The sequence below is a fragment of the Lepidothrix coronata genome, unplaced genomic scaffold (assembly GCF_001604755.1).
Source record: "Lepidothrix coronata isolate B3197 unplaced genomic scaffold, Lepidothrix_coronata-1.0 Scaffold101, whole genome shotgun sequence".
NCBI lineage: Eukaryota > Metazoa > Chordata > Aves > Passeriformes > Pipridae > Lepidothrix > Lepidothrix coronata.
Window position 1 is genome coordinate 112,253 of NW_016690281.1, and position 23,023 is coordinate 135,275.

General features: G+C 46.8%; 1 protein-coding gene across 3 annotated transcripts; it reads right to left on the reverse strand.

The window, feature by feature from the left end:
- Positions 1 to 75: 75 nt before the first annotated feature.
- On the reverse strand, positions 76 to 19,819 carry IL21R (interleukin 21 receptor). Of its 3 annotated transcripts, XM_017823090.1 has the most exons (10): positions 19,322 to 19,819; positions 19,060 to 19,150; positions 12,665 to 12,739; positions 9,470 to 9,575; positions 8,671 to 8,867; positions 6,901 to 7,052; positions 6,311 to 6,488; positions 4,908 to 5,004; positions 4,061 to 4,142; positions 76 to 1,067 (listed from the first exon to the last, which is right to left on the reverse strand). In XM_017823090.1, the coding sequence occupies exons 3-10, from the start codon at positions 12,717 to 12,719 to the stop codon at positions 153 to 155; spliced, it is 1,782 nt and encodes a 593-aa protein (XP_017678579.1). In that variant the 5' UTR covers positions 12,720 to 12,739; positions 19,060 to 19,150; positions 19,322 to 19,819; the 3' UTR covers positions 76 to 152. The 3 variants fall into 3 exon arrangements, with proteins under 3 accessions (XP_017678579.1, XP_017678577.1, XP_017678578.1); XM_017823088.1 differs by lacking the exon at positions 19,060 to 19,150; XM_017823089.1 differs by lacking the exons at positions 19,060 to 19,150; positions 19,322 to 19,819 and adding an exon at positions 16,578 to 19,053.
- Positions 19,820 to 23,023: the final 3,204 nt, after the last annotated feature.

Genomic DNA, 23,023 nt, shown 5'->3' on the forward strand with positions numbered 1-23,023 from the left:
AATAGGCACGTATTTCTGTGGTTTTAACAGTTTTCAGTTGTATGCAAGAAGCTTACACAAAGCAAACTTTGTTTCTCTTCTGAATTTTGCTAACACTTTGCCCCTGGCACAGTAAGGAAAGGCCCCACACTCTGCCAAGCAACATCAAGCCCTCAGTTTGCCTGTGTCCCACTGACAGGGCTGTCAGAGCGACAGGAGACCCACTGCTTGACGTAGCTCCGTGGAAAGTCCTGCCCCTCCTGCTCAAGAGAGATGGGCCCACAGTCGGTCTGACTGTTTTGCCCAAATTCACAATCAAGTGGACTTCCACAGTCTGAGTCCACAAAGCCACTGTCAATAGTGTCCAAATCAACGCAGATCATAGGGTAACTGTCACCGGGCCTGGTACTGTGAGGGAAGAAGTCATAGGAGCCTTCACTGTAGGAAACACTGTCACCGTCAGGAGAAGGTAGAGAACCTGGATTTTCCAAATCCCACCGAAGAGGCTGCAAGCAAAGGGCTTCTAGGATGTTCCCCACTCCTCCTTCTGAAGACCTTTCTACTTGCTGGTGGACTGGGACACTTGTGCTCCTCAAGTGGTCTGTGGACACGGAACCTGAAGCAAGTATTTTGTCCTGCGTGCTCAGATCAGCCAGATGCAAGTCATGGGATATCTTTCTGTCTTCCTCATCAATGTTAACCTTGGGGTAACCAGGTCCTCCAGCACTATCATCTTCCTCATTGGTATGCTTATGTCCCCTGTACACGTGGTTACAGCTGCACTGGCAGTTACAGGATGTAAATTCATCAGCCACAGTCACCGTATCAATGGACAAGTGCCCATATGACTGCTCCTCAGTCCCACCACTGCTGTTTACACTGGACCACAGGGACTGGCTATTGTGGCCTGGGGCAGTCAAGCAAGACACACAGGTCTTGCAAGTCAGATTCTTTCTCAGCTCATGCAGCTCTTCCTGTGAGGTGCTGTTAGAAGGACGCATGGTGTAAACTTCTAGGACTTCTGGAAGGACTATTCCCCATTCAAAGAAATCAAAGGTCATTTTTGTATGGGATGCACCAACCCACTTCTGCAGAAAAGGACATACAGTGAGAGAGGTTAGTATCACAAGTTTTGAGGTTCCACTGAAAGTTCTTATACTTTTAGAGGCAAAGGCAAACTCTAAAACCACTGACTCTTCCAATAGAACAGGGTAGGAGATGCTGTTATTACCAGACACAGCTGCAGGCGAACTGACTGAAGTAACTGAAAGTAATTAGCTCTGAGAGGTTTGCATGGCTTTGCAATTTTCTCTATGCTGCAAAGGATGCCACTGCCCATAGCAGCATTCTTTCATCAATCAGCCTGAAGTCCCAGGCCAAGCCACTAAGTTGCCCCTACCTTCTTGTCCTGGACACTGCTTCTCTAGGGAAGGATGGTCAGCTTCTCCCCATGTACTGCACTTGCAACCAACACACACATAGTCCTGCTCTCTCACTTCCCCTGCCTCAGTTTCCTGGGAAGGGGGTCTGGACAAGGCTTCTCCGATCTTCTGTATGCACCAGAACAGCTTTTCTTTCACAGTGAAAAGAAGGAAGCAGAAGCAGGCAGGGGTTGGGGTCCTCACAGAACTCTAGCCACCACCTGCAACACTTACTCAGATGATTAGGGAGTGCCACACATTGAATCTTGCCCTTCTGTATCACCATTAGCATCACACTGCCCTGTCCCAGGTATTCTCCCTAGATCACAAGCCCCTTGCCTTCAGTCACATCTGAGAGTAAAGGCACTTCTGGATTTCTCTGATTTAAGAAAACAGTAAGTTTATGTTTCTTTTGAAGAAGTCCCTGAATCAGACACTCAGATCACTGCAAATTTTAGACATGTGCCACTAATGAATGCCAGTAAGTCCTACTTGAGGATTCTGCTCCCTGTCTTCCACTTACCTAATGGCTGAGCTGTGTCAAGGCTCTTCTAAGTGTATTGCTTTCTGCTGTGTATAAAATAGGTAAGAACACTGCACTTCATAAACACTGTGAAGGCTTCTGAGTGCTGCCACATCTGTCAGACTGCCTTAATCTTACTGGCCTCCTGCCCCAAACTGCACTCAGCATAACTATACACGAGCAAAATATTTGGGAAGAGAACAGCTTGGCAGGAGCTTATTACCTTCTGACAGAGAGCATGGGAAAAAAAAAATCTTCATTACAGCAGAAAGCACCAAGTCTTATTTAATTAATTTTTAACCTAAGCTACAAAGAACTTTGTATTAAAGCTGTAATGGACAGAAAGCCACCCGAGGTGGAAAAAGGGTTTTGGAGAAACAACAGAAAATCCTTTTCTTAGAATTGAGTGGGCAGAATATTTCCTATTCCCTCTTGACAGTTCTTTGCAAATTCCCACTCAGTATGAACCTAAGAACTCACACACAAGTAAACAATGTTCCTTAGCTTTCCCTTCTATGTTTTAAGTTTCTCTAACATTTTCACTGCTTCCTACCCAATCCAAGAGTGGTGTCTGCAGAGCATTACTACTGTAATTTGTAAACATTATTCACGAGATATAACCTAACAAAACCTGCCTTTCTTTGATGCAGGCAGGATGCAGTTGAATAAGACCTACATCAACTGGGTTTTTGCTGGCCAAAAATGACAAGTCTGTTCACTTTTTAGTGATGTCAGCACATCCTCTTAACATCCCTGCCTGTGCATCTTGTGCTGTGGCTGTGTGAGCAACTGCTGCTTTGATCTCCAAATTTCCTAGGAAGTAACTCAGCTTTAGCAACTGAGACTCCTTCCCTTCCCAGCAGCGCTGAACAGCCTATGTAAAAACTGGCAAGAATGTAATTCCCACAGAACAGAGAAGCCCAAGGCTTCACCTGAGAGGAGCATGGCTCTTGGCATACCAGGGAGCTTTTATTTTAACCTTAAGCACTAGCCTGTGACTCTCAGGAATTCACACACTGGGTCCTCCTGGTCCTTCCCCTGAGAGCAACTAGTACCAGCTGCCTCACCAGAGGATGCAAGTATCCCTCTGGTGCAGATATAGGAAGGCATAACAGGTCTGAAAGAGGAAGGAAGGAAAGGAGACAGTCACTACTGGCTTCGGCCTGAATAGCACCCCTCCAAGACTACTTGCTTAATCTAATTACAAACATCAGCCTTGCAGCAGTGGGAAAGTAAGTACATGAAGATCATTAGGGCCCTCTCCCAGAGGGTCTAAGAAAAAGCAAAAAGAAAGAGCAGACTCTGAAGTGTCTCTGATCAGTTCTGCTGTAACAACAGGAACTTGTTCAGAAAGAGGCAGTGATGTTTGCACTGGTATGCCAGCACTTTTACAGTTCGATAACAGGACTGTGAGCTGCTCCTCAGCTTAATAAAATAATTATTTATGGATGCTCAATGTGCTTTTACTTTTGCATCCTGAGGACGCCAGAAAACTTTGCAGATTTTGCAAACTATTTTGTTACAAAAGCAAGTTTGGCTGCTGTTAAATGAGAAGAGAATTTGGGAGGGCTAGGCAAAGTTACTCAAAGACAATTCCTTCATAGGGAGTCAAGCTGCACTGTACTATCACAGCGATTTTCCCCCAAAGCTCTGGACATCTTCCCAGGACAATAGGCATAACTATTGCCTACATGAGTGACTTTTCAGAGAGAACCATAAGGCTTAATGTTGAGCTTGTGTCACATCAGAGCCTGGAGTGGGAGATCTGGGCTTTACAATTAAGTCTGTTCCATGGCCTTTATGGCCCCATGGGACTGCAGCTTTGGAAAAGTCCCAGTTATTCTTCTGGTATTTGACTCCCATCAGGATCCCAGTCTTCACAAATCACGTGAACTCAGCTCATACACTGAGACAGCACCTACAGAGAATAAGCAGTACAGACATGACATAAAAGCCTTCATGGCACAGAACAGACACTGGAGAGCTCTGGTCACTATATCTAGAGCCTTCTGGCATTCCTTTGAGATAGATTTCCCCTCCTACTGCCCTAAAGAGAATCCCTTGCCCAGGATAGCACAATGGCTTTTAAGTTTGTTATGTGCTCCACTACACATGTTCTTGTGTAGCCCAATTATACCTTGAAATCTCCATTATGTGCCAGGTAAAGAGGTTTGAAAAAGGGAGCAGGGTCTGGTATGCAAGCCATCTTCTTCCAAAAGCTGGAAGAGAAAAGAGAAAGGTTTTGGGGTTAAGCATATGTCACAGATGCAAAGCAAGGCATCTCTAGATCCATTTCAAGCAACTGAAATCACCTGCCCAGCCTCATGAGTTAGAAAGTGGCTGAGGATCCAAGGATGCCTTGTGCTGCCAGAGCCATCTAATGGCCTTTCTTGTGAACCTCAGCACTTGCACACACATATATTCATGCTAAGGAAAGAGATTCCAATTTTTTCCTTCCTGGAAAAGCACCAAGTGCTCGAAGTGCATTTTCCCCTCAGGCTGGGCTGGCTTGTGGTCTGCACATCAGAACTCTGCCCTATGCAATTCTTTTGTGGACCTGGGCTGTGCCAGCCCTGTTGCTGCACGAGCCCAGCCCTCCTCCGTGTCAGCACCCCAAAAGGGAGAGAGGCTCCCAGCCAGCATTGAGGGGCCTATGTCAGCTTTGAAAAGGTGCAGGCCAGCCCTGGCTACTGCTTCATCTGGCAGCTGCAGAGCACAGACAAGACCAGAACAGCTCAGGAGGCTGGGTGGCCCTTGCTTCATCCTTGTGTGCCACTGTCTTGACCCAACCAGCTGAATGGCAGCAGAGCCCCAGAGAAAAGCAGCTCGGTCCCAGCAGGACATCAGCTAGAGACCATACTTGGCTGGTCCCCACAAGCTCATAGCAGCCCATGCTGCCCATACAAAAAAGGCTGCCTGTGAACACCCCATCTTTATCAAGATAGAATAAGAGCATTTACTCACGCTTCCTGAAGCATTCTTACCTCTGCTGTTTGGCCAGAAAGGTTGCGATTGAAGCCATGATTGACACAACAACACCAAACAGCAGCAGCCATCCCATGCCTGCTGTTTGTGTTACTGCTGAACAAAGAGAAGGGTCATTCAGGCTCACCTTGCACTTGTCCTCCGGTCAATAAGCAGGAGATGGTAAGAAGAAAAAGGGCTTTTGCAATGGAAGGGCTTGTCAGGCATTGGAAGGGGCTGCCCAGGGGAGTCACCATCCCTGGAGGTGTTCAAGGAATGACTGGATGTGGCACTCAGTGCTCTGCTCTGGTTGACAAGGTGATGATCAGTCACAGTTTGGACCTGATGATCTTGGAGGTCTTTTCCAACATAAGTGATTCTGAGGCACCCTTAATTTCTACCCCAGACTCTCTCATAGGGACGTTGAGGCTGTCACCTGGGCCCCATGGCCCAGGTCTGAATGAGAATGCTCAGAGAAGACTGCATCAATGAAAGGAGCAGTGCATCAGCTGCCCCATGGCCTGGCTGCACCACACACAGACAGCCAGCAAATTTGGGGCAGGACAGCTCCCTGCCACAAAGACCCCTGGTGTTTCTGACTCCTGGTTTACGGACACCTCATAAGTGATCCATGAAGTGAAGAGAGAGAGCAGTTGGCCAGAGACATGTGAAGAAATGGTGTTGACTAAATGACTGTTTGGTGGCTGCTCTCCACCTGTGGTGAAAAGGTGCACCTTTAAGATCCAGACCTCAGATATCCCTTTGCAAATGGAGCTTGGCCCTGCTGCCACAGCACCGTGTAAACCCTGTAATATTTCAATTTGAGCTACAGACGAATGAGAGAGCAGGGAAGCTCAGTGCATTCTGCTGACATTGACTGCAGTTATTTTGCCCTGCTCTATTGGAGCAAAGGTTCCCTGTTTTCATAGCCTTTGTTCCACCACAAGAAACATCAGTGTACTTCTGTGCATAAGGTACCGTGAAATCCCTGCGGAGTGGTGGCTACCAAACAAAATACCCATGCCCAGCATGACCAACCATTAGAGTCCAGTCCCAGAACTCAGACTTGAGAGCAGGATCCCTCTCCCCTCAGCTGAAGATAACACTAAGCTCCAGTAGAGGAGATCTCCCTCATTTCTGAAAGCTGCAAGCAGGACCCTGGGCATTTGACACTGAAGAGGAAGCTAGAGGTTACACTCCTGCTGTGGCACCCAAACCTACAGGCAACCCCACCAAATCCTTTTCCACGGGAGAACATCAGTACTGACAGTCCAGGCCTGTGGTTCCTGTACTCAGCAAGAAAGCTAACCATACCTATCTAGACTATTTAGAATTTGTTCTGATTAATTAGATTTCATTAGAGTTCTGAAAGCATTCTGACACTGGACTAACTGGAAGGGCAAGGACAGCTAGTAGCATGTACCGGCAGGGCTGGTTTTCAGTGACACTGGAAGACTCCATTCACTCCAAAACCCATGGTAGCCGCTGTCTTCGCGGGGTCTGGCTCTCACTTGGAACTCGTACTCAGTGTTCACTTGGAGTTCCCACGGTAGGATCACCAGTGTCTGTTTACCTTCATGAACAGCTTTAGTCTTCTGAGTCTGTGAATGATTAAACACCAAACACTCAGGGTTAGAGTGACTGTTCTCACTTTCCCCTCACTGCTGCATAGTGAGGAGCCCTGTAAAATAACCTCCCCTGCTTTCATGTTGTTTCTTCAAGGCCATGCTCTGGCTGGTCTGCAGCTGCATTCAGCCACTGGGGAACCTTCCATACAGGACAGCATGAGAATCAAATGAATTATCACTCTTCCTCACAGGAACTACTACTTCTCACACAACTTCTGCTTCTTGATTCATTTTTGGGTTTGCCTGTTTTCAGTCCAGTCAAGCAGAAACATATCTTTTCTAAACCATGAAAATACTTCTTCCACACCAGTGCTGCCATCCTGGTTGTGCTGGCCTCCTCTTTTCTGGTACATCCTACTTGATGGTAAACTGACATCTCACTTACCTCCCAGCTATCGGTTCTTCTCTTATAACGCAGCTGATATTCCAGCTCCTCATTCAAAAAGTGGAAGGGAGATTTCTGGTAGGTGGTTTCCCAAGAAATATTGTAACCCTCTGAGAACAAAGTGGTCAGGTTGAATGGAGGCTGTGGTTTGACTGGAAGACAGGATGGTGTTACCTTTCATAACATTACTACAGACAAGACGGCCCAGTGTGGTATCAGCAATGCAGAGCGAGTAGGGAGCAAAACTGCCCTGGCACGGGTGGGCCTTCCTCATACAGGAGAACATACACAGCAATCCTGCCCCTCAGTCATGCACAGAACCTCCCATCTGAGCAGCATAATGAAGTCAGGCCCGAGTTTTCACTGAATATACCTTCTGCCTGTCTCTGAACCTCCTCATTGCTTAGGGAGCAGAAGAAGATAGTACAAGAGGATAATAAGTCCTGGGAGAAGTAAAGAGTAGAGCACCTCTCATGACATAAGAGGACTCTATGAGGTCACGATCGCTTGAAAAATTGGGGAAATATTCCTCAATGTAACAGATATCAGGAAAAGCTGAGGCAAGGGGACACTGCATAAACCCGGTGCAATTCCCTGTGTCCTAAGTGCCCAAAACCCAAGCTTTTATATCCCTGCAGGGTGTGTTCATGTATGGAAAAGCAGTAACGCAAAACTCCAGCAGGGCCTGCTACTGAGCTACAATGCCTCTGGACAGGGACCTTCAGGAGGTATGCAAAGCACTACTACCTAATCTCTAGTCTGTCAGTGGAGTCAAGGGGACTTCCTGAAATGTTATGGCATTTGTCAAAAAGACAACACTTCTCAAGTAAAGTTTAATTTCAGAAGAATCCAAGTAGAAAAATCCTTTTCATATGCCTGCACGGTACCCATCTGCCTGACTAACCACTCCTTTTCTTCAGTTTGCTACACAACCAGAACATACCAGCATTCCAAGTCAGCTACATGATTGCATTCAATCTTCCTGTCATGCAGGAGAGATGATTAGGAATTGCCCCATAAAGGGGAACTGCTACATCCATTGCATCTGGGACACCTTGTGCCACCCAAAATAATGTCATGTTAGGTGTCCACTGCAAGAGCCTTCTGGAACTACTTTGAGATAAGAAGAGAGCTGGAAGAGGACTTTTGACTAGGGCATGTACTGATAGGACAAAAGGGAGTGGCTTCACACTGACAGAGGGCAGGGTAAGATTGTATATTGGGGAGAAATTCTTGGCTGTGAGGGTGGTGAGGCACAGATTGCCCAGAGAAGCTGTGGCTGCCCCATCCCTGGAAGTGTTCAAGGCCGGGTTGGACAGGGCTTGGAGCAACCTGGTCTAATGGAAGGTGTCCCTGCCCATGGCATGGGGTTGGAACTTGATGATCTTTAAGGTCCCTTCCAGCCCAAACCATTTTAAGGATTCTATGATTTGTGACATTTGCAATAAAGCAATTCCTCCTGCTCTTTAGAATCCAGCCAAGAACAAATTCCTGCATAATAATCTAGGTATAAGACTGGTCGAAGGTAGAAATTTGTCACCTATTGCTTCATGGTGAAAAGGAATTTCCCCATGAAAAGCATGGACTAAGCCAGCTCTAAGCTCAGCCTCAAGCATAATAGTGACAATAAAAGCACAGTGCTCTGTGTAGATGAGTGTACACCAAATGTAGCCCCCACCACTTGCTGCCATGCTCACTCCTTGCCCAGACTATCCTGGCACCTAGACATAGTCAGACAGTATTTATCAAATCCACCATTTTTGTACTTACTGTTGTCTGACAAATAAAAGTCTTTGGAAATCACTTGCTGCCTATCAGCTACCTCTGTAACATCCACCTGGACCTTGGTATCTCCTAGGAGTTCAGTCATGTCCACAGTGCACATGTACTCTGTGTGACTGGTGTTCCTGGACAATTGCAGGAGACTGCACGCAGCCACAGTATTTTCAGGATCTTCCTCAGGAATCCTAAAAAACCCAAAACAAATAAGTCCACATCTACCACATGCTGTAGTTGTATTAATTTGTTGCTGAACCACCAGGCATAGAACTCGATTAAAAAAAAGTCAACATGTTCAAATAAAAATTTATCTTTGAACTTTGACAGATGTTTTCCCCTTTCTATTTGCTCAGCTTAGCATCTTTGAGAGAAGTAGAAAAGTCAAAAGGAAAGGTGCTCCTCAGGGCTAAACAACCCAGGACTGCCTCCATTCCCTTGTTGGGGCAGAACAGCAGCCATATGGGATTGAACAATCTGCACAAGCCCTGCCAATGCACATGGGTGAAAGTTCACTGTTAACAGCAGCAAAGGGCAAGGTATTCCCATGGGAAGAGAGCAGGCAATGCTAAGGAAGCTGGAGTCAGCGTAGCAGTCAGTGGAGGCAGGAACCAGGGGTCCTTTGCTATGGGGGAAGTCAGTTGGTAGCTGAAGTGTGAAATGCCAAGTAAAAAACCAGCATATCAGCAAGAACAGGATTTCTACCCAACAAAGAGGACAGAAGGTCACCCCCGTGCTATGGCCATGCAGAGATTCCTGCTAACTAGACTTTGCTCATCCTACCAAGACATACCATGTTGCAGTGAGGTTGTATGAACCAGCACCCAGGTCATTTTTCAGGATACAGGACAGGGTCTGTATGTAGTCCACAAAACAAGTGAGGTTTTCACAACACACAGCTGTAGATTTGGAAAGAAAAAACACAATATCAACTTCCATGATAAAGCAAGCAGAAATTTACATCACCATATGCAGTCCTCAGGGTTCTCACTAAATCTGAAGGGAACAGATCATTCTGTGACAGCCTTTACAAAAATCTCCAGCCTTGGGGTTAAGATGTGTTCCAGCTCTACAGGATGACAAGTCTTTGACAGCAAGATAAGTGTCAAACAAAAATTATTAAAAATACTGTGGCAGCCAAAATCAGAGAGTGCCCAAATTGTGACTGAATTTTCAGACTTATCCCTGTCCCTTCTCATATAATCACTACAGCAGTCACATATTTTAGCAAGAGTCTTCACTTATATGGCACATAGAATAGGCATGATAACCCAGTAAGAAGCAGTACCATATTCAAACATTTTTATGATACCACTTCCTAAATTGAGTACTATTCTTTGCTAGTCTAGTTTTCATTCTATGACATGTACATGGCACTTCACTAAAATACCACTTTTTTTTTTTAAATGTGCAATTCTTTCTTTGCCTCTCTCTGTTTTCTACAGCTTGATATCTGCAGCATCAATACATTTCATGTCCAGCTCCAGAGGTTTGATGTTTTTAATGAAATTTTGGAAAAAAAATTGCAAATTTATAATTATTAAAATTTCTGTTAATCATTCTGATAGGCACAATTTAATTACTTGTAAAGAAAACTTTAGAGGCAATTGTGGAATTTACACTGGTCATTAAGAAAATTAAGTCATTTGAAAGTGGTCACAAAGCAACATTTATGCTCTTATAATTGTTCTGCAGGAGCTCTGCTCACAGATCAGTATCTGACATGTGCTGTACAAAAGCACCATTGTCCTGTGCATCACACACTTCAGTTATCTCCCTGGATTTCAAGGCAGGGAAGATGCAGCACAGTGAGAAGTGTCTGCATTGATAAGTCCTTTCCTGACAGCACCCTGGACTGACTAAAACTATCACCACTACCCTAGGAATGGCTGAGTGAGGAAAGGCCTGCAGGAGATGCAGCATGCCATGCTGGTGCAAACCATGCCTCCTGCAGTGACCATTCATCTCTGACATGTACAGTATCACCCCTTTTTGAGGGGAATAAAATGGTTGTCATCTAGAAAGAGATTCAAGGTTGTAACATCCATGATTAAATCAAGCATGGGTCCTCCCCTACCATCAGGGCTGCCCCCAGCCTCATGAGAACTTGTTACTTCACAGCCATCAGGCACGCAAATCCTTTGACGCTGACCATGCTGCAAGCTCTCCTCCCATTGTCATTCTGCTGCTTGTCTGGTTAGAGAAGCTGCACTCCCTGCTTCCTCCTTTCCCTTTGCAACATGCTTTGTGTTCAGTGTTGTTTGCAGATGATGAAAGCAGACTGATACAATATGTTCAACAATCACAATGCCCAATTTTACAGCTGAAGCCGTATGCAGAGAACCACCAACAATATGGAATGCAGGCAGCATGTGCACTGATGGACCAAAACCATCTGTTCCGCCCTCCAGATCAATTGACTGTCCCCACAAACAAAGCGTCTCTGCATTTACAGTCCCAATGCACAGTAGGGGTGTCCAGTGGAGGGAGCAGCCCCCTTCTAGGCCAGGATAAGTTCAAAGGAAAACAAAGTCCAACTTTTCCTTGCTGATGTCACCCATCACAACATTTACTACCCAGTCCTCCTGCTCTCCATATGTGAGCTCTGGGCAGCACTCAGCACTTTGTATACAAGACCACCATTTCTCCAAAGAGCTAGGAGAGGGACAGAACAAATTTGGGGATATTTGCAACAGACTGGCCCCAAGGATGTACATATGCTTTTTTAAACTGTAAATTATTCAAGTGATATGGCTGTCACTTTTTTTTTCATTTTGACTTTTTCATTTCACACTGACTTCAGAATTTTGTTCTAAAATTTTCATTAATTTTTCTCTTTTCATTTTGAGCCCTCAATAGACTCTTCTGAGGGTCCTGGTCTAGGTGCTGTTTGGTCCAGAGTCCTGAGCAACATACTTTTTCTCCTTTAGCCTAACTTTACTCTCCTACAAAAATGGGGTTAGAAATCTCTTGCTTTCCTTTAGCGAGGACAGCAAGTACTAATAAGCTGTTAAGCATTAGTAATTAGCATTCTGCTATGCTATTATGTTAATTAGTCAAACGGACTACTATTCCTAGGTAGCTGGTAAGCTGCAAGTGTATCTTTGAGCAAGAACCTATTAACAAAATTAAGAAGACAACTTTTTACTGGGAAAGAAATAATTAAGTGTCCTAAACCCAGTTAGATCTAGGATGAAATGTCTGTCCTTGACAGCTTCAGAAACAAAATTCAAACACTTCTAACAGTAAGATCTAGGTTGATTCAAACTGAAATTAGTACACAGTAATTCCCTGGCTTCCATTACACAAAATTCAGACCAAACATCACAAAGGTCCCATATGGCAGGAAGATATAACTCTGAATGCATCTTTTCTGTTAACTTAGGTTTAACTGGAGCAGGTCCAATGCTCTGCCTAGAAGCAGCACGTAAGATATATCTAAGTTTCCCTGCAGACAGTTGTCGCTGCCTTGTCCTGTCCAGCTGACCTGTTCAGAGAGTCAGCTCTGAGTCATATGGAGTTTGCAGTGTGGGTAGGAACCAGCAAAAAACGGTGGGTGACTTTCTGCACAGTCCAGTCCTGAGCCAAGGGGCTCACATCAGAAGAGGTTCACTCCACTGTCCCTGGCAGGCCTGCCAACAGCAACCATAAGCCGTGGTCTTGGCCACCAGAATCTTTGCTACAGCAACAGGTTTTTTGGGTGGGGGAAATCCTACTCTAATGTTACTGGGAGACATTTCAGGTCAAGCCAAGCACTAACTCTGCACTCCCCCTGCTGGTGCTGCTCCCCGCAGCCTGGCTGAGCTCTGCCCAGCTGTGCACCTTCCTGTGCCTGTCTTCCACTCCTTATCCCATAGAACCCTCTCCCATATCTTGTGCTTGCTGTCCCATGGCAACCTGGGCTCATGCACATCTCATCAGAGCTGGCAACAACTGTCAAGATAAATCCTGTGGGTGTACAGCCTGGAAAAAATATCTGAGAACTTACTGTATTGGAATAAAAGGAAGAAGGAAATATTCTGGAGCCACCATTTGTTCCTCATGTTGGTTCTGACTGGATGTCCTGGGGGGGGAAGAAAAAAAGAAAAACACAAAAAAAACTCCCACAATCAATTAAAAGCTCAGCTCAGACATCTACTAATATGATGAAGGTTGAGGTGGAATTAATCTTGCTTTCATTAAATGTCTAAAAGTGCTTTATTTAGGCAAGTAATTTCAGCTCTCCTGTGTTGTGTACCTACTCCATGGGCTGAGGGAGGGATGATCAACAGCCCTGCCAACTGGCCACAAGTGAGGTCAGTGAAATCCTTGTTCCTTGCCAGCATGTGCGCAGAGAAAGCAGCAGTGACTGAAGCCTTAGGCTATCCATGCAACAGGAAAGGCTCTTGGTTTAAGCGCTAACCTATTTTTTAGTTCATTAGTTTCCTGCAACTAGAAATGGCTTACCACTATGGGAAGTGACATTGCTGAAGGTTAAACATCTGTGCAGTGAATTAGTCAAAAAGAGTCTGAAGGTCATTGTGGGTCTGTATGAGCAAGGCTGGTGAGAAGTCATTGATTTGGCCTACCCATGGTTAAATAAACATGAAATATCTAGCTAAAGGACTCCAGGAAGACATACCAGAAAAAAAAACCCGCCTCCCATGTGGCACAAAAGAGAACAATGTACAGCACTGACTGCAGGGAAAGGCTGTGCTGATGCACTTCGGTGCCATGCCACATAGTCTGACCTACCCTCTTTTAATTTAAAACCATCACCCCTTGACCTTTTACAACAGATTCTGCTAAAAAGTCTGTCCGTATCTTACTAGCTTCCTTTAAATACTGAAAGGCTGCAATAAGGTCTCTCTAGAGCCTTCTCTTCTCCAAGCTGAACAACTCCAGCTCTCTCAACCTGTCTGTAGCCTCTCCAGTCCTTGGAGCACCTCCATGGCCTCCTCTGGACTCAGTACAGCAGCTCCACGTCCTTTTCATGTTGGGGGTTCCAGGGCTCCAGGCAGAACCTCAGGTGGGGGTCTCACGAGAGCAGAGTAGAGGGGGAGAATCCCCTTCCTCAACCTGCTGTCCACACTGCTGGGAATGCAGCCCAGGGCACAGGTGGTTTCTGGGCTACCAGTGCACATGGATGGCTTATATCCAGCTTTTTGTCCACCAGCACCCACAAGTCCTTCTCAGCAAAGCTATTCTTGATCCATTTATCTCCCAGCCTGTACTGATATGGGGGGTTGCAGGTGTCCAGGTTCTTGGGTGCCTGTGCTGCCTTCCACCACCAGCAGCAAACACCCAGACAGTCACTCAGCAGAGAGAAGCCAGTGAGGCCTCTACCACGTGGGGAACATTTGTGGTGTTAAAAAAATTTCCCAGGTTTACTCAAATAATGAAAGTAAATAAATTTAGCAGCCAGCAGAAAGCCCCTGTAGCCCTGTGTGAGCTCAGGGATGTGCTCCCAAGGTGCCAGAGATCAGTGAGCCTCATTCTGGAGGTGTCACAGACATTCAGTGGCTGCAGCACCTCAGCCCTGCAGTGGGAGCAGTGCTGCAGCTGCTGCCCCTCCTTTCCTGCCAAACATATCCTGCCCAGGAAGCACTGCTCCAGCTCAGCAAGGAGCCCCAGGCACCCTGCCAGCCTCCCTCACCTGCTGCCAGTGGCAGGACAGAAGCTCTCTTCCCCCACACTCCAGCCTTTCTTTCTGCATCATACATCACCTTGAGGAAACACCTTTTCTTGACCCCTCTGGTCCCAGCTCTCCAAGTTTCCTCTATGTAATAACTCTTGCTGTTACCACTACTTCTGGTGGTGCACTTCCTGGTCACTGAGATACAGCCCACTGTCTAACCCCACCTTGTACTCCCACTCATCCTTCCACTGCTCTTCTCCAAATCCCCATTCCTTTGAGGAAGGCCTGTTGTTATCCTGCCATCTGAAACCTGCTCATCCAACCTCATGCCAAGACTGGCTGTACCATAAGCCCATCTCAGTATCACTTTGTTTTGTGACTGTCATAGTCCACAGTCTTGGTCACGCTGGAAGGCCAAGAAAGGCAACTTGCTGCCTCTTCTTCAGCAGAGGAAGGAAGGAAGGGATGGGTCCTTAGAGAGGTCTGCAGACCCACCGCTTGTTTCAGAATCCAATTGGCAGGGCCTCTGCCACTTTATATCCGTGAGACTGCTGTAGCTCCCTCATTTTACCCCCATTCTTGTCTAAATGAACAGAGCAACACAAGGAAAGTATTTGCTGCTTTTACCTAGTGGACTATGGTTTCTTTCAAGTGCCTCCCCTACCTGCCTTCCACTCCTCAGAGTGGTACCATCAACCCAATGAGACAGGAAGGACTGAGCAAGGAAAACTCGAAGCAAGAAACACAAGTAGCTCATTGGGAAGATGTTTTATGGAGTTGCCAGAGGCTGCCATTACACAATGGAGAGAGGTTAACAGGCAGCATTGTAATCTAGAAGGGAGGTTCCTGAATAAGAACACAGTGGAAAAATAAAAAGAAAAGCAGTAGGATCTGCTAACATGAGTAAAGCAAGTCCTCACTTGGGACTTCACTGTACCATCTCTTACCCTTGCCAGCGCCCACAGACTAGTACAACACTTATCTCCTTCTCTTCTTGCAGAGTTCTCCTATCTCAGCATGGTGGGAAAGGACTGCAGCCTCTGAGAGCACCACAGACAGTGTCAGTGCTGTGTGTCTGATCTCCTGGCTGTGCTCCAGGTTGTGACGAGACATGGGCAGACAAGACACGTGCGGAAGAGCTGGGAAAGCTGCAGCTCTGCAGCAGTGTCTTTGTGGTCTTTGATGTCTGAAAGACCTCATTATTTAAATGGAGATGTATAGCTGCCCTTGTTCTGAAGCTTTCTCCAGTCAGGTCCCCTGCAAACCTCAATTCAAGTCTGTGATTGAGATCCCCACCTTTCGTACACTCCTCCATTTGTTACACGCTTACCATTTGCTTCCATCTGTCAGCACGTGATTGTTCATCTGGAGGGAAGAACGGCAAGGGGCAATGAGCAGAGGCAGGAGCTTGTTCCCTGTCTGGCATTAGAAAAGTCCTTTCTACCACCTCATTCAGACCATCTCGGTCTATGAAATGGGGACTCCAAGTCAGCCTCATGCAGCCTTGAAACACAGTCACTTAATTCTTATAAAATGTTAGGCATCATACAGCTGCTGAGTGCCACTGCTGCAAACTCTGTGGTATCCTAGGGCACAGTGTACAAGACCACAGCAATAGAACTGATCAGCATTCCTATAGATATGCATATGTAAATGATGCTACAAGGTTTTAATATACCAGCAAATAGGAAACAGGATCAATACAGACACAGAGATTTATGAAGATTATTTTTTGTTAAGGATCTAGAAATATGATACTATAAGCTGCCAAAGATGGATGCAATCTAACCTCTCAATTTGAAGTATTTTCAGGAAATGTATGCACTTACAAAACTTCCAAAAAACAAAACAAAAAAAATCCCAGAACCAACCCCCCCCAAGCAAACAAACAAAACAGCAAAAAAACACCAACAAAACAAACCCAACCCAAACCAAAACTAATTAAGAATTCAGTTTAGGTAAAAAAGAGGATATTTCCAAGCATGAGAAAAGGAGTTTTGCTACACCCAAGCTAAAAAAGAGTGGAAGACACACTCCACCAGTTATATGTGCCCAAACAAGCTCTCTTCTTGAAAAAAATTCCTTATCAGTACACACTGCCATCTAATCACAAAGCTGAAGCAATGGGGAGCCGGGAATGCTTCGGCTGTTCAGTAGAGGCCAACAGCAATGACAGGCAGGGCACAAAGGGCATGTCAGTTATAAGAAAGAGTTACAGTGAAGTGCAGATATCAAGCAGCAACAAACTGGCAGCAGGGAAAACTAGTGGAAACATGAACATTACCTGCCCTGTCCTGTGCATTTCAGCCCTCCAACACTTCCATGGCCGGCCTGGCTAAACCATCACTGCGACTGCAGAGCCCATCTGCGCAGGAGCTGGGGTGAAGATGAGTCTCATCTGCACTAAGAGCAAAGCCTACTTGTGCACAACCAAGGGCCGTTGTGTGTTGGAATACACAGCGATAAATGGAGATTGACGTCACTACTGTATCAGTATTACTGTGCTGACAGAAGGATGTGGTGAGAGGAGGTGATGAATTCAGGTCCAGACACCCACACAGTATTTATTACTGTACTGCTCTGATCTCTTACATGAGAAAAGGGTGGGAGAGCTGATAAAAACTCACATAGCTAAAAGGTCATAGTGGGGCTGGTGGAATAAGACCCTTGCAGTGAGGAGGCATCAGTGTCACGGTATTAAAGAGCTAAGCCAAACTGCATAGTACAGCATGTGCCACATTGGAGACTGCCAAGCACCACTGTGCTCAGCTTCCATCCATCCATCCCCAAAATGGCCCCAGGACCAAGGCAACACCACCAATCCTCAGACGACAGGCAGGGATATGGTCTGGCTCCTACACAGGTGGGGGGCTCATCGCTGCCCTATCTCATGCCTACAGCTTGTATCTGGGCTGGGGCTCTGCAGGTTGCAAGGCTGACACTAAGGGAGGGTCAGCCAACTCACCTACACCTACCATAAAAGGGGCTGCAAGGAGCCCATGCATACTTCTGTCCTTGGCCAAGAAGGAAATGAGCAGCACTGTGGAGGGATTTGGCACACACAGTGTAGTGTGGTGGTAGGAGGGTAAAGAACAAGGAGCTGGAATAACCCAAGAAGACTGCAGCAGTAAAGTTGGCACAAAGCAGCAGGGTGCAGGATGAGGGGGCTCCACATTCAGCCCTCCATGCCTCTGATCCACCCTTTTTCCCATCTGGGAAAAGCATCAGGTCTTTCAGGCCAGGGCAGGTGGCTCTTGACCATGTTTCCCAGGTAGCTGCTGGTAGCTGGGCTGGTTGTGCACTGCTAGAACATGCATACAGAAGGTCCCAAGACTTAGTGCAGAAGCTACTCCTCAGAGTGTTTTGGAGCAGTCTCTGTAACAGAGACTAGCTCTCCCTTCTGTGTGCTTTGTGGATCACTTGCAGGCACAGCATCAGGCCCAAGCTTCTAGAGAAGACTTGCCTCAGCTGATGCCACCTGTGGGTTGTGGAGACTGTCACCACTGTTGGGTGCAGTGTGGGACAGCACAGGGTCAGTGAGGCTGAGCAGCTAAGCTAGACATTCCCCAGGCACTTAGTAATATCTTTCTGTTGTGAGGATAGCAGACCAGAACAGTGGTGCAGCCTTCGCTCCCTGATTACACAGGACTCTCCAAGCTGTGCCAGTACTGTTATTTGTGCAGAGGAAGGAGGGAAAGGTATGTGATCAGCCTAAAGAGTGATAGTCTGGCTGGCACAAACCATACTGCTTTTAAACCATGCAATTGTATGCATTTGATATTACAGAGCTAATTTTTAAAACAAAACCACTGATGGCACTCTAAGACGAATAGCTTTATAAATTTAAATACATTGCACCTAAAGGCCTGTTTTTCTCAAACTTAACTCATTAAAAGTGTAGTCTCAGCCCAGCTCTCAGTGGCAATATTCACCAAGAAGCAAGTGTGAAGGGCACACCAGGGAAGGCTTGGTAGATTCTGCTAGAGTTATTCATGACCCAAAAACATTTTGCCATGACTAGAAGAAGGATAGGTATCTGTAGGTATTTATCAGCAAGAATACATGCAGAGAAAACAACAATCAGAACTGACAATTCCTTCCTGTAGGAGAGGGAACTAGTCACGCTTGCAGTTATCAAGTTCATGGTTTGGGGAAAAAACTCCCCACAAACAGTACTACCTCTGTATTTTCTTCCTGTCACAATGGAGTTAAACCAATATCCTCAGCACCATCAAAGATACAGACCTGGCAGAACTCTAGGGTCAAAGGCACCTTTACTGACTGGTGACATTTAGGAGGAAGATAATCATACATTACAATAAGTGAAAAATAGCAGGAGAACAGCTGAAACATGAATAACAGTGTTCTACTGGAAGGGAAAGCAATAGAAGAAGCCACCTCAAAGCTCAGGAAATGGGCTAAAATATGAATGAGCCAGGCAGAAAGCGGAGGTGTTAGTCAGCAAAGCAGCAGGTTGAAAAACACCGGAGCTCCGCAGGTGGTGGCTGTGAGCTGACACAGGATGCTGCAGGGGAGGGAGGAGTGCATTGCTTTCAGTCTGGGGAATGCTGAGTGCCATCTGTAGAGACCCCAGCACCCTGCCCTCTTGCCTCCCTTCTGCCTTTGCCAGTTTTCTGTAGCTGCCAACACCGGGCTCGACCTCTTGTTTTCCCCAATATTCATCAAGTCTGAACCTCCATGAATTCTGCATGAAGGCTGTAGTAAGAGGTCATCACTTTGGCTCCTGACAGAGAAAAAAAGCTTACCTTCACAGAGCTGTGACTACGTATGTCTTGCACACATGGAGGAGATTGCACAGAGGCTTGTATCTTCTCTTAGGAAATCACCAGACACATGCTGGTAAACAGAAACAGAAATGACTGTGCCTGTGAACTCACCCTGACCATCTGGAACAGAAACCTACAGCTCTGTTCAGGCTCAAACCCAACTCCCTGCACCATGCAAAACATGCCCAAAGCATCTCTGCACGAGGTCAGCAAGGCTGTCATGCATTCCCACAGAGCTCACCTGAGTCAGCAGAGCTGGCAGAACTCCCTGCTCTGTTCATGTAGGTTGGCAGAACCCGACCCTGCTGGAGGCAACATCTATCAGCTTTGTCTCCAGATCTCTGCAAGCAAGGATGCACCAAGACCAGAGCTCTGCTGCTGGCACACAGCTATTTATGGCAAGAGCCTCATGTGGATCTCATGGAGCTCTAGTTTACCACAGCTGTCAAAAATCAGCATGTCCCACCTATGCTGCCTGGCTGCAAAGCTTCACAGCAGCTCTTCCACACCTGGGGCTGGGTGCAGCAGCAGAGTGTGCCTTGGGTGGCTTCTGGCACCTCTTACAGGATGAGAAACGCACCAGCTGTCTTCAACTTCTGACTGTGGCAGCACATTTAAAGCAAAGCAAACGGCTCACACGGCACACAGTGAGCTGCAGGGGATGGCTGGCTGGCTGCATCCCTAAACCACAGAACACACAGTCCTGACACTATTAGTGACTTCTCATGTCACTGGCAGCAATATATTGTGTCTTTAGAAGAAAAGGTGAGAAGGTGGTGACTTCTCAGAAAAGCCATCCCTGTAGCCCCCTCTGCTACAGAATCTTGCTATGCAAACCCACTACAGGAGTGGGAAGAACCCGTGACGCTTCTGGACAAGATCGTTTGTTGCAGGGGCCCAGCACAGCTCAGAATGAGGCCGTGAAATAGGTAGCACACATCAAACTGTGGATCTTAATTCCTGCCCTAGTGAAGGAAACAAGGCACATCACGGCTTCATTGCCCCTGTCGTATAGGAGTGTACTATGTGCTTCTGGAGCACCTCAGCCAGGCAGCAGAGGGGGCAGACTACCCAGCAGCAAACTGCCTTGCACAGCCTTCAAGCCCAGGGCCTGCCAGACACATGCACTGGCCAGCAATTGCAGCACAGTATGAGCCAGCTCCTCCAGACCTCATCTGGGTACTCACCACAGGCACTGCCTCCATGGCCAGCCATGGCCAGGGTGTTCCTGGTTCTCACAGCAACTCTACAGCCTCAAGACAAGAACTGGGGAGTGGTTATAACCCTCAGCCAGGTGTGGAAATTCTACCCGCAGAACACAGTCTAGTGCTTTCTCACCTCATTATAGCTCTTGCTGCTGTGTGGGTGGCTCACTGCAAGTGAAACCAACAGTAGCTGAGCGCTGGGGAAAAGCAGCCAACCTCAAACTCTTCAGCTTACGGCAAATTTCCCCATGTCTAAGAGCTGGGGAAACAGCAGCAAGCAGGAAAGTCCCACTGCTATGTGTTAGTCACCAATTCAGTAAACTTCAAGCAGAGGATGAACACCACACTGCTATGAATGCCCTGCTCTTATACAATGGACATGATGAAGGAAGCAACTGATCCATCACTGAACTGGGACAGGAGCTCCTTAGAATGTCTGTCACACTCCACGGACTGGAGCAAGTCTAGCACAGCCATCTCTCTACCAAAGACAGGCTGTGGCTGTGACTGCAACAACTTTTGCCATGACAATTGCCACTCTGCATTGAGAATACAGGAACTTAGGTCTCCTGCACAGATGGTCAGAGTTTTATAGAGAGTATACTAGCTAAGAGCTAAAAAAGAAGCTGCTTCTCCTCTCATGCAGCTAAATGTGCCACACCAGCCAGTTCCCCATTCTGCAGCCTATTTTTTTTTCCTTTCATCTTGTAGACTTGGTGGAGGGGTAGACAGCCAATGGTATGGAAATTTCCATACAGAAAGACATAGAAGGAAAAGGTTGGAAGCAGGACAGCAAAAGGGACAAATAGAGAAAAGCACCTTGAGATGTAAAGTTCCCCTCAACACTGCTTTCTCAGTTTGTCCCAAGGAATGAGAACATTCAGGATTTAGCAAACCAGTGGTGCTGCTGACAGCTGTTATTAGACACTCTGGGAAAACACTCTGAGGGTATGGCAATTCAGCAAGCTTTAACTTTGGTTGTGTTAGTGAGGTACCTGGAAAGTGCTCTCTTCCTCACTTGACTGTTTTTCCTTTGCTTCAGAACAAGCCGCTTTGAGAAATGACAGCCCTGCAGCTGCAAACCAGACCAGTTCACTGGTCTCCCTGCTGTGATTGCCAGCAAGTTCCTGCTGAGCTGTTGCTTGGCTTCCAACCTCGTCACTGCGGCGCAGTTGGAGGGGCCTTGAGGGCTGTGGACGTGGCTGCAAGGGCTGATGAGACACTGATGGCACAACATGGCTCAGTCACAGCAGAGTGGTGAAAAAAAACGGAATTCCGGGTAATGTGAGATCATGATACATCATCACATGGGAGCCTGGGGCAGACCTTGTACTCAGCAATCTGCAGAGGTGGAACATGATCCATGTGTGTGTTTGTGCATGTCCACACGTACCTGGGCATTGCACAGGCACAGTTCCCCCAATATTAGTAAAAAACATGTATGTCTTGTGAAAGCAACTGCATGCAAAATAACACACTTTAGAAGCACCTCTGTCAGGGCTAGAACACAAACTGCACAAGTCACGTTCCCCAAGGGGTTTTCTACAGAAAAGACTTGGCTAGGAGAACAAAAACTGTCCTCTCAGCCTCTATTCACTAAGGAGTTTTGACACATAATTCCACAGACAGAGGTAAACCTTAGGGAACAGGGTTCTGGAAGTCACAACCCCCTCACTTGATTCTCTTAACCCTTTGTTCCTTCGGCCCTATCACTGCAACACCTAAAAGAACTGCTTTTCTTAGATAAAGCTCATGGTGGATGAACACTTGGAACATCCTTGCATCTTGCCTCAGTGATGCAGGGTCACAAAGCAAGATGCAGAGGCAAGTTATTTAAAAAGCTGACCCTGTCCTAAATTAACTTGTCCCTACCCCCAATAACTTGACTCCACATCCTCAAGCTCCTGCTCCATACTAGTCTTGTGGGTATTGTTAGTTTTCCACAGGCAATGAAAAACCTTGTGATTGATGAGAATTTGTCAACAGCTGATCTGTACAGCTGCATATTTCCACGGAGCCAACACTGCTCAGAAGAGAAACAAAAAAATCTAAGCCTGGGGCACTTCTGCGATGGAAAAAAAAAGTGTATCGGAACTAGCTTCTCCTGAACTGGGAACACACCAGCTTTTTTTCTCAGGAACCTGTTTCACTCATGATGAGCCAGGTTGCTAATATTTGGTAGGCAGCCAGGTGAGAAGGATGTGGAGGTGGAGTGATTGTGCGAGAGTAATAAATGGCATTACAACTAGGCTAAAACTTGGCACAAGCCTCCACTTGCACTGCAGCCTTTCCAAACAAACTGAAAACCACTAAAAATGCTCTTACTATGATCAGTAATTCTCTGTCCTGGCAGGAGCCCTCCACTACCAAAAAGGACATGCCTGGAGGGTTCCCGTCTCTGGGAAGGAAGCTCCTCTCTCAGGAGGGTGAGCTGCCTCTGCAGGCACAGGCTGGTCCCCAGGTGGTGAGCTCAGTCCAGACCCCTCAGTGCCAGCCCACAGTCACAACTCCCACACTCTGCCCAGGGGGCAGATCACCAGTCTGGGCTGGAAACCTGTCATTTGAAGCCTACCTGCGTTTCAGAGCCTGGCAATTGCTCTGGATGGCAAAAGTGACAGAGATGGAGCATGGAATGTGAACTCAGCTCCCACTGTAGCCAGGCCCTGTGTCTGTCGCAGGACGAGGGGGAGTCAGACAGCTGTCCCCCAGCCCCGCTGTCCATCTCCAGTTCTGGGTTA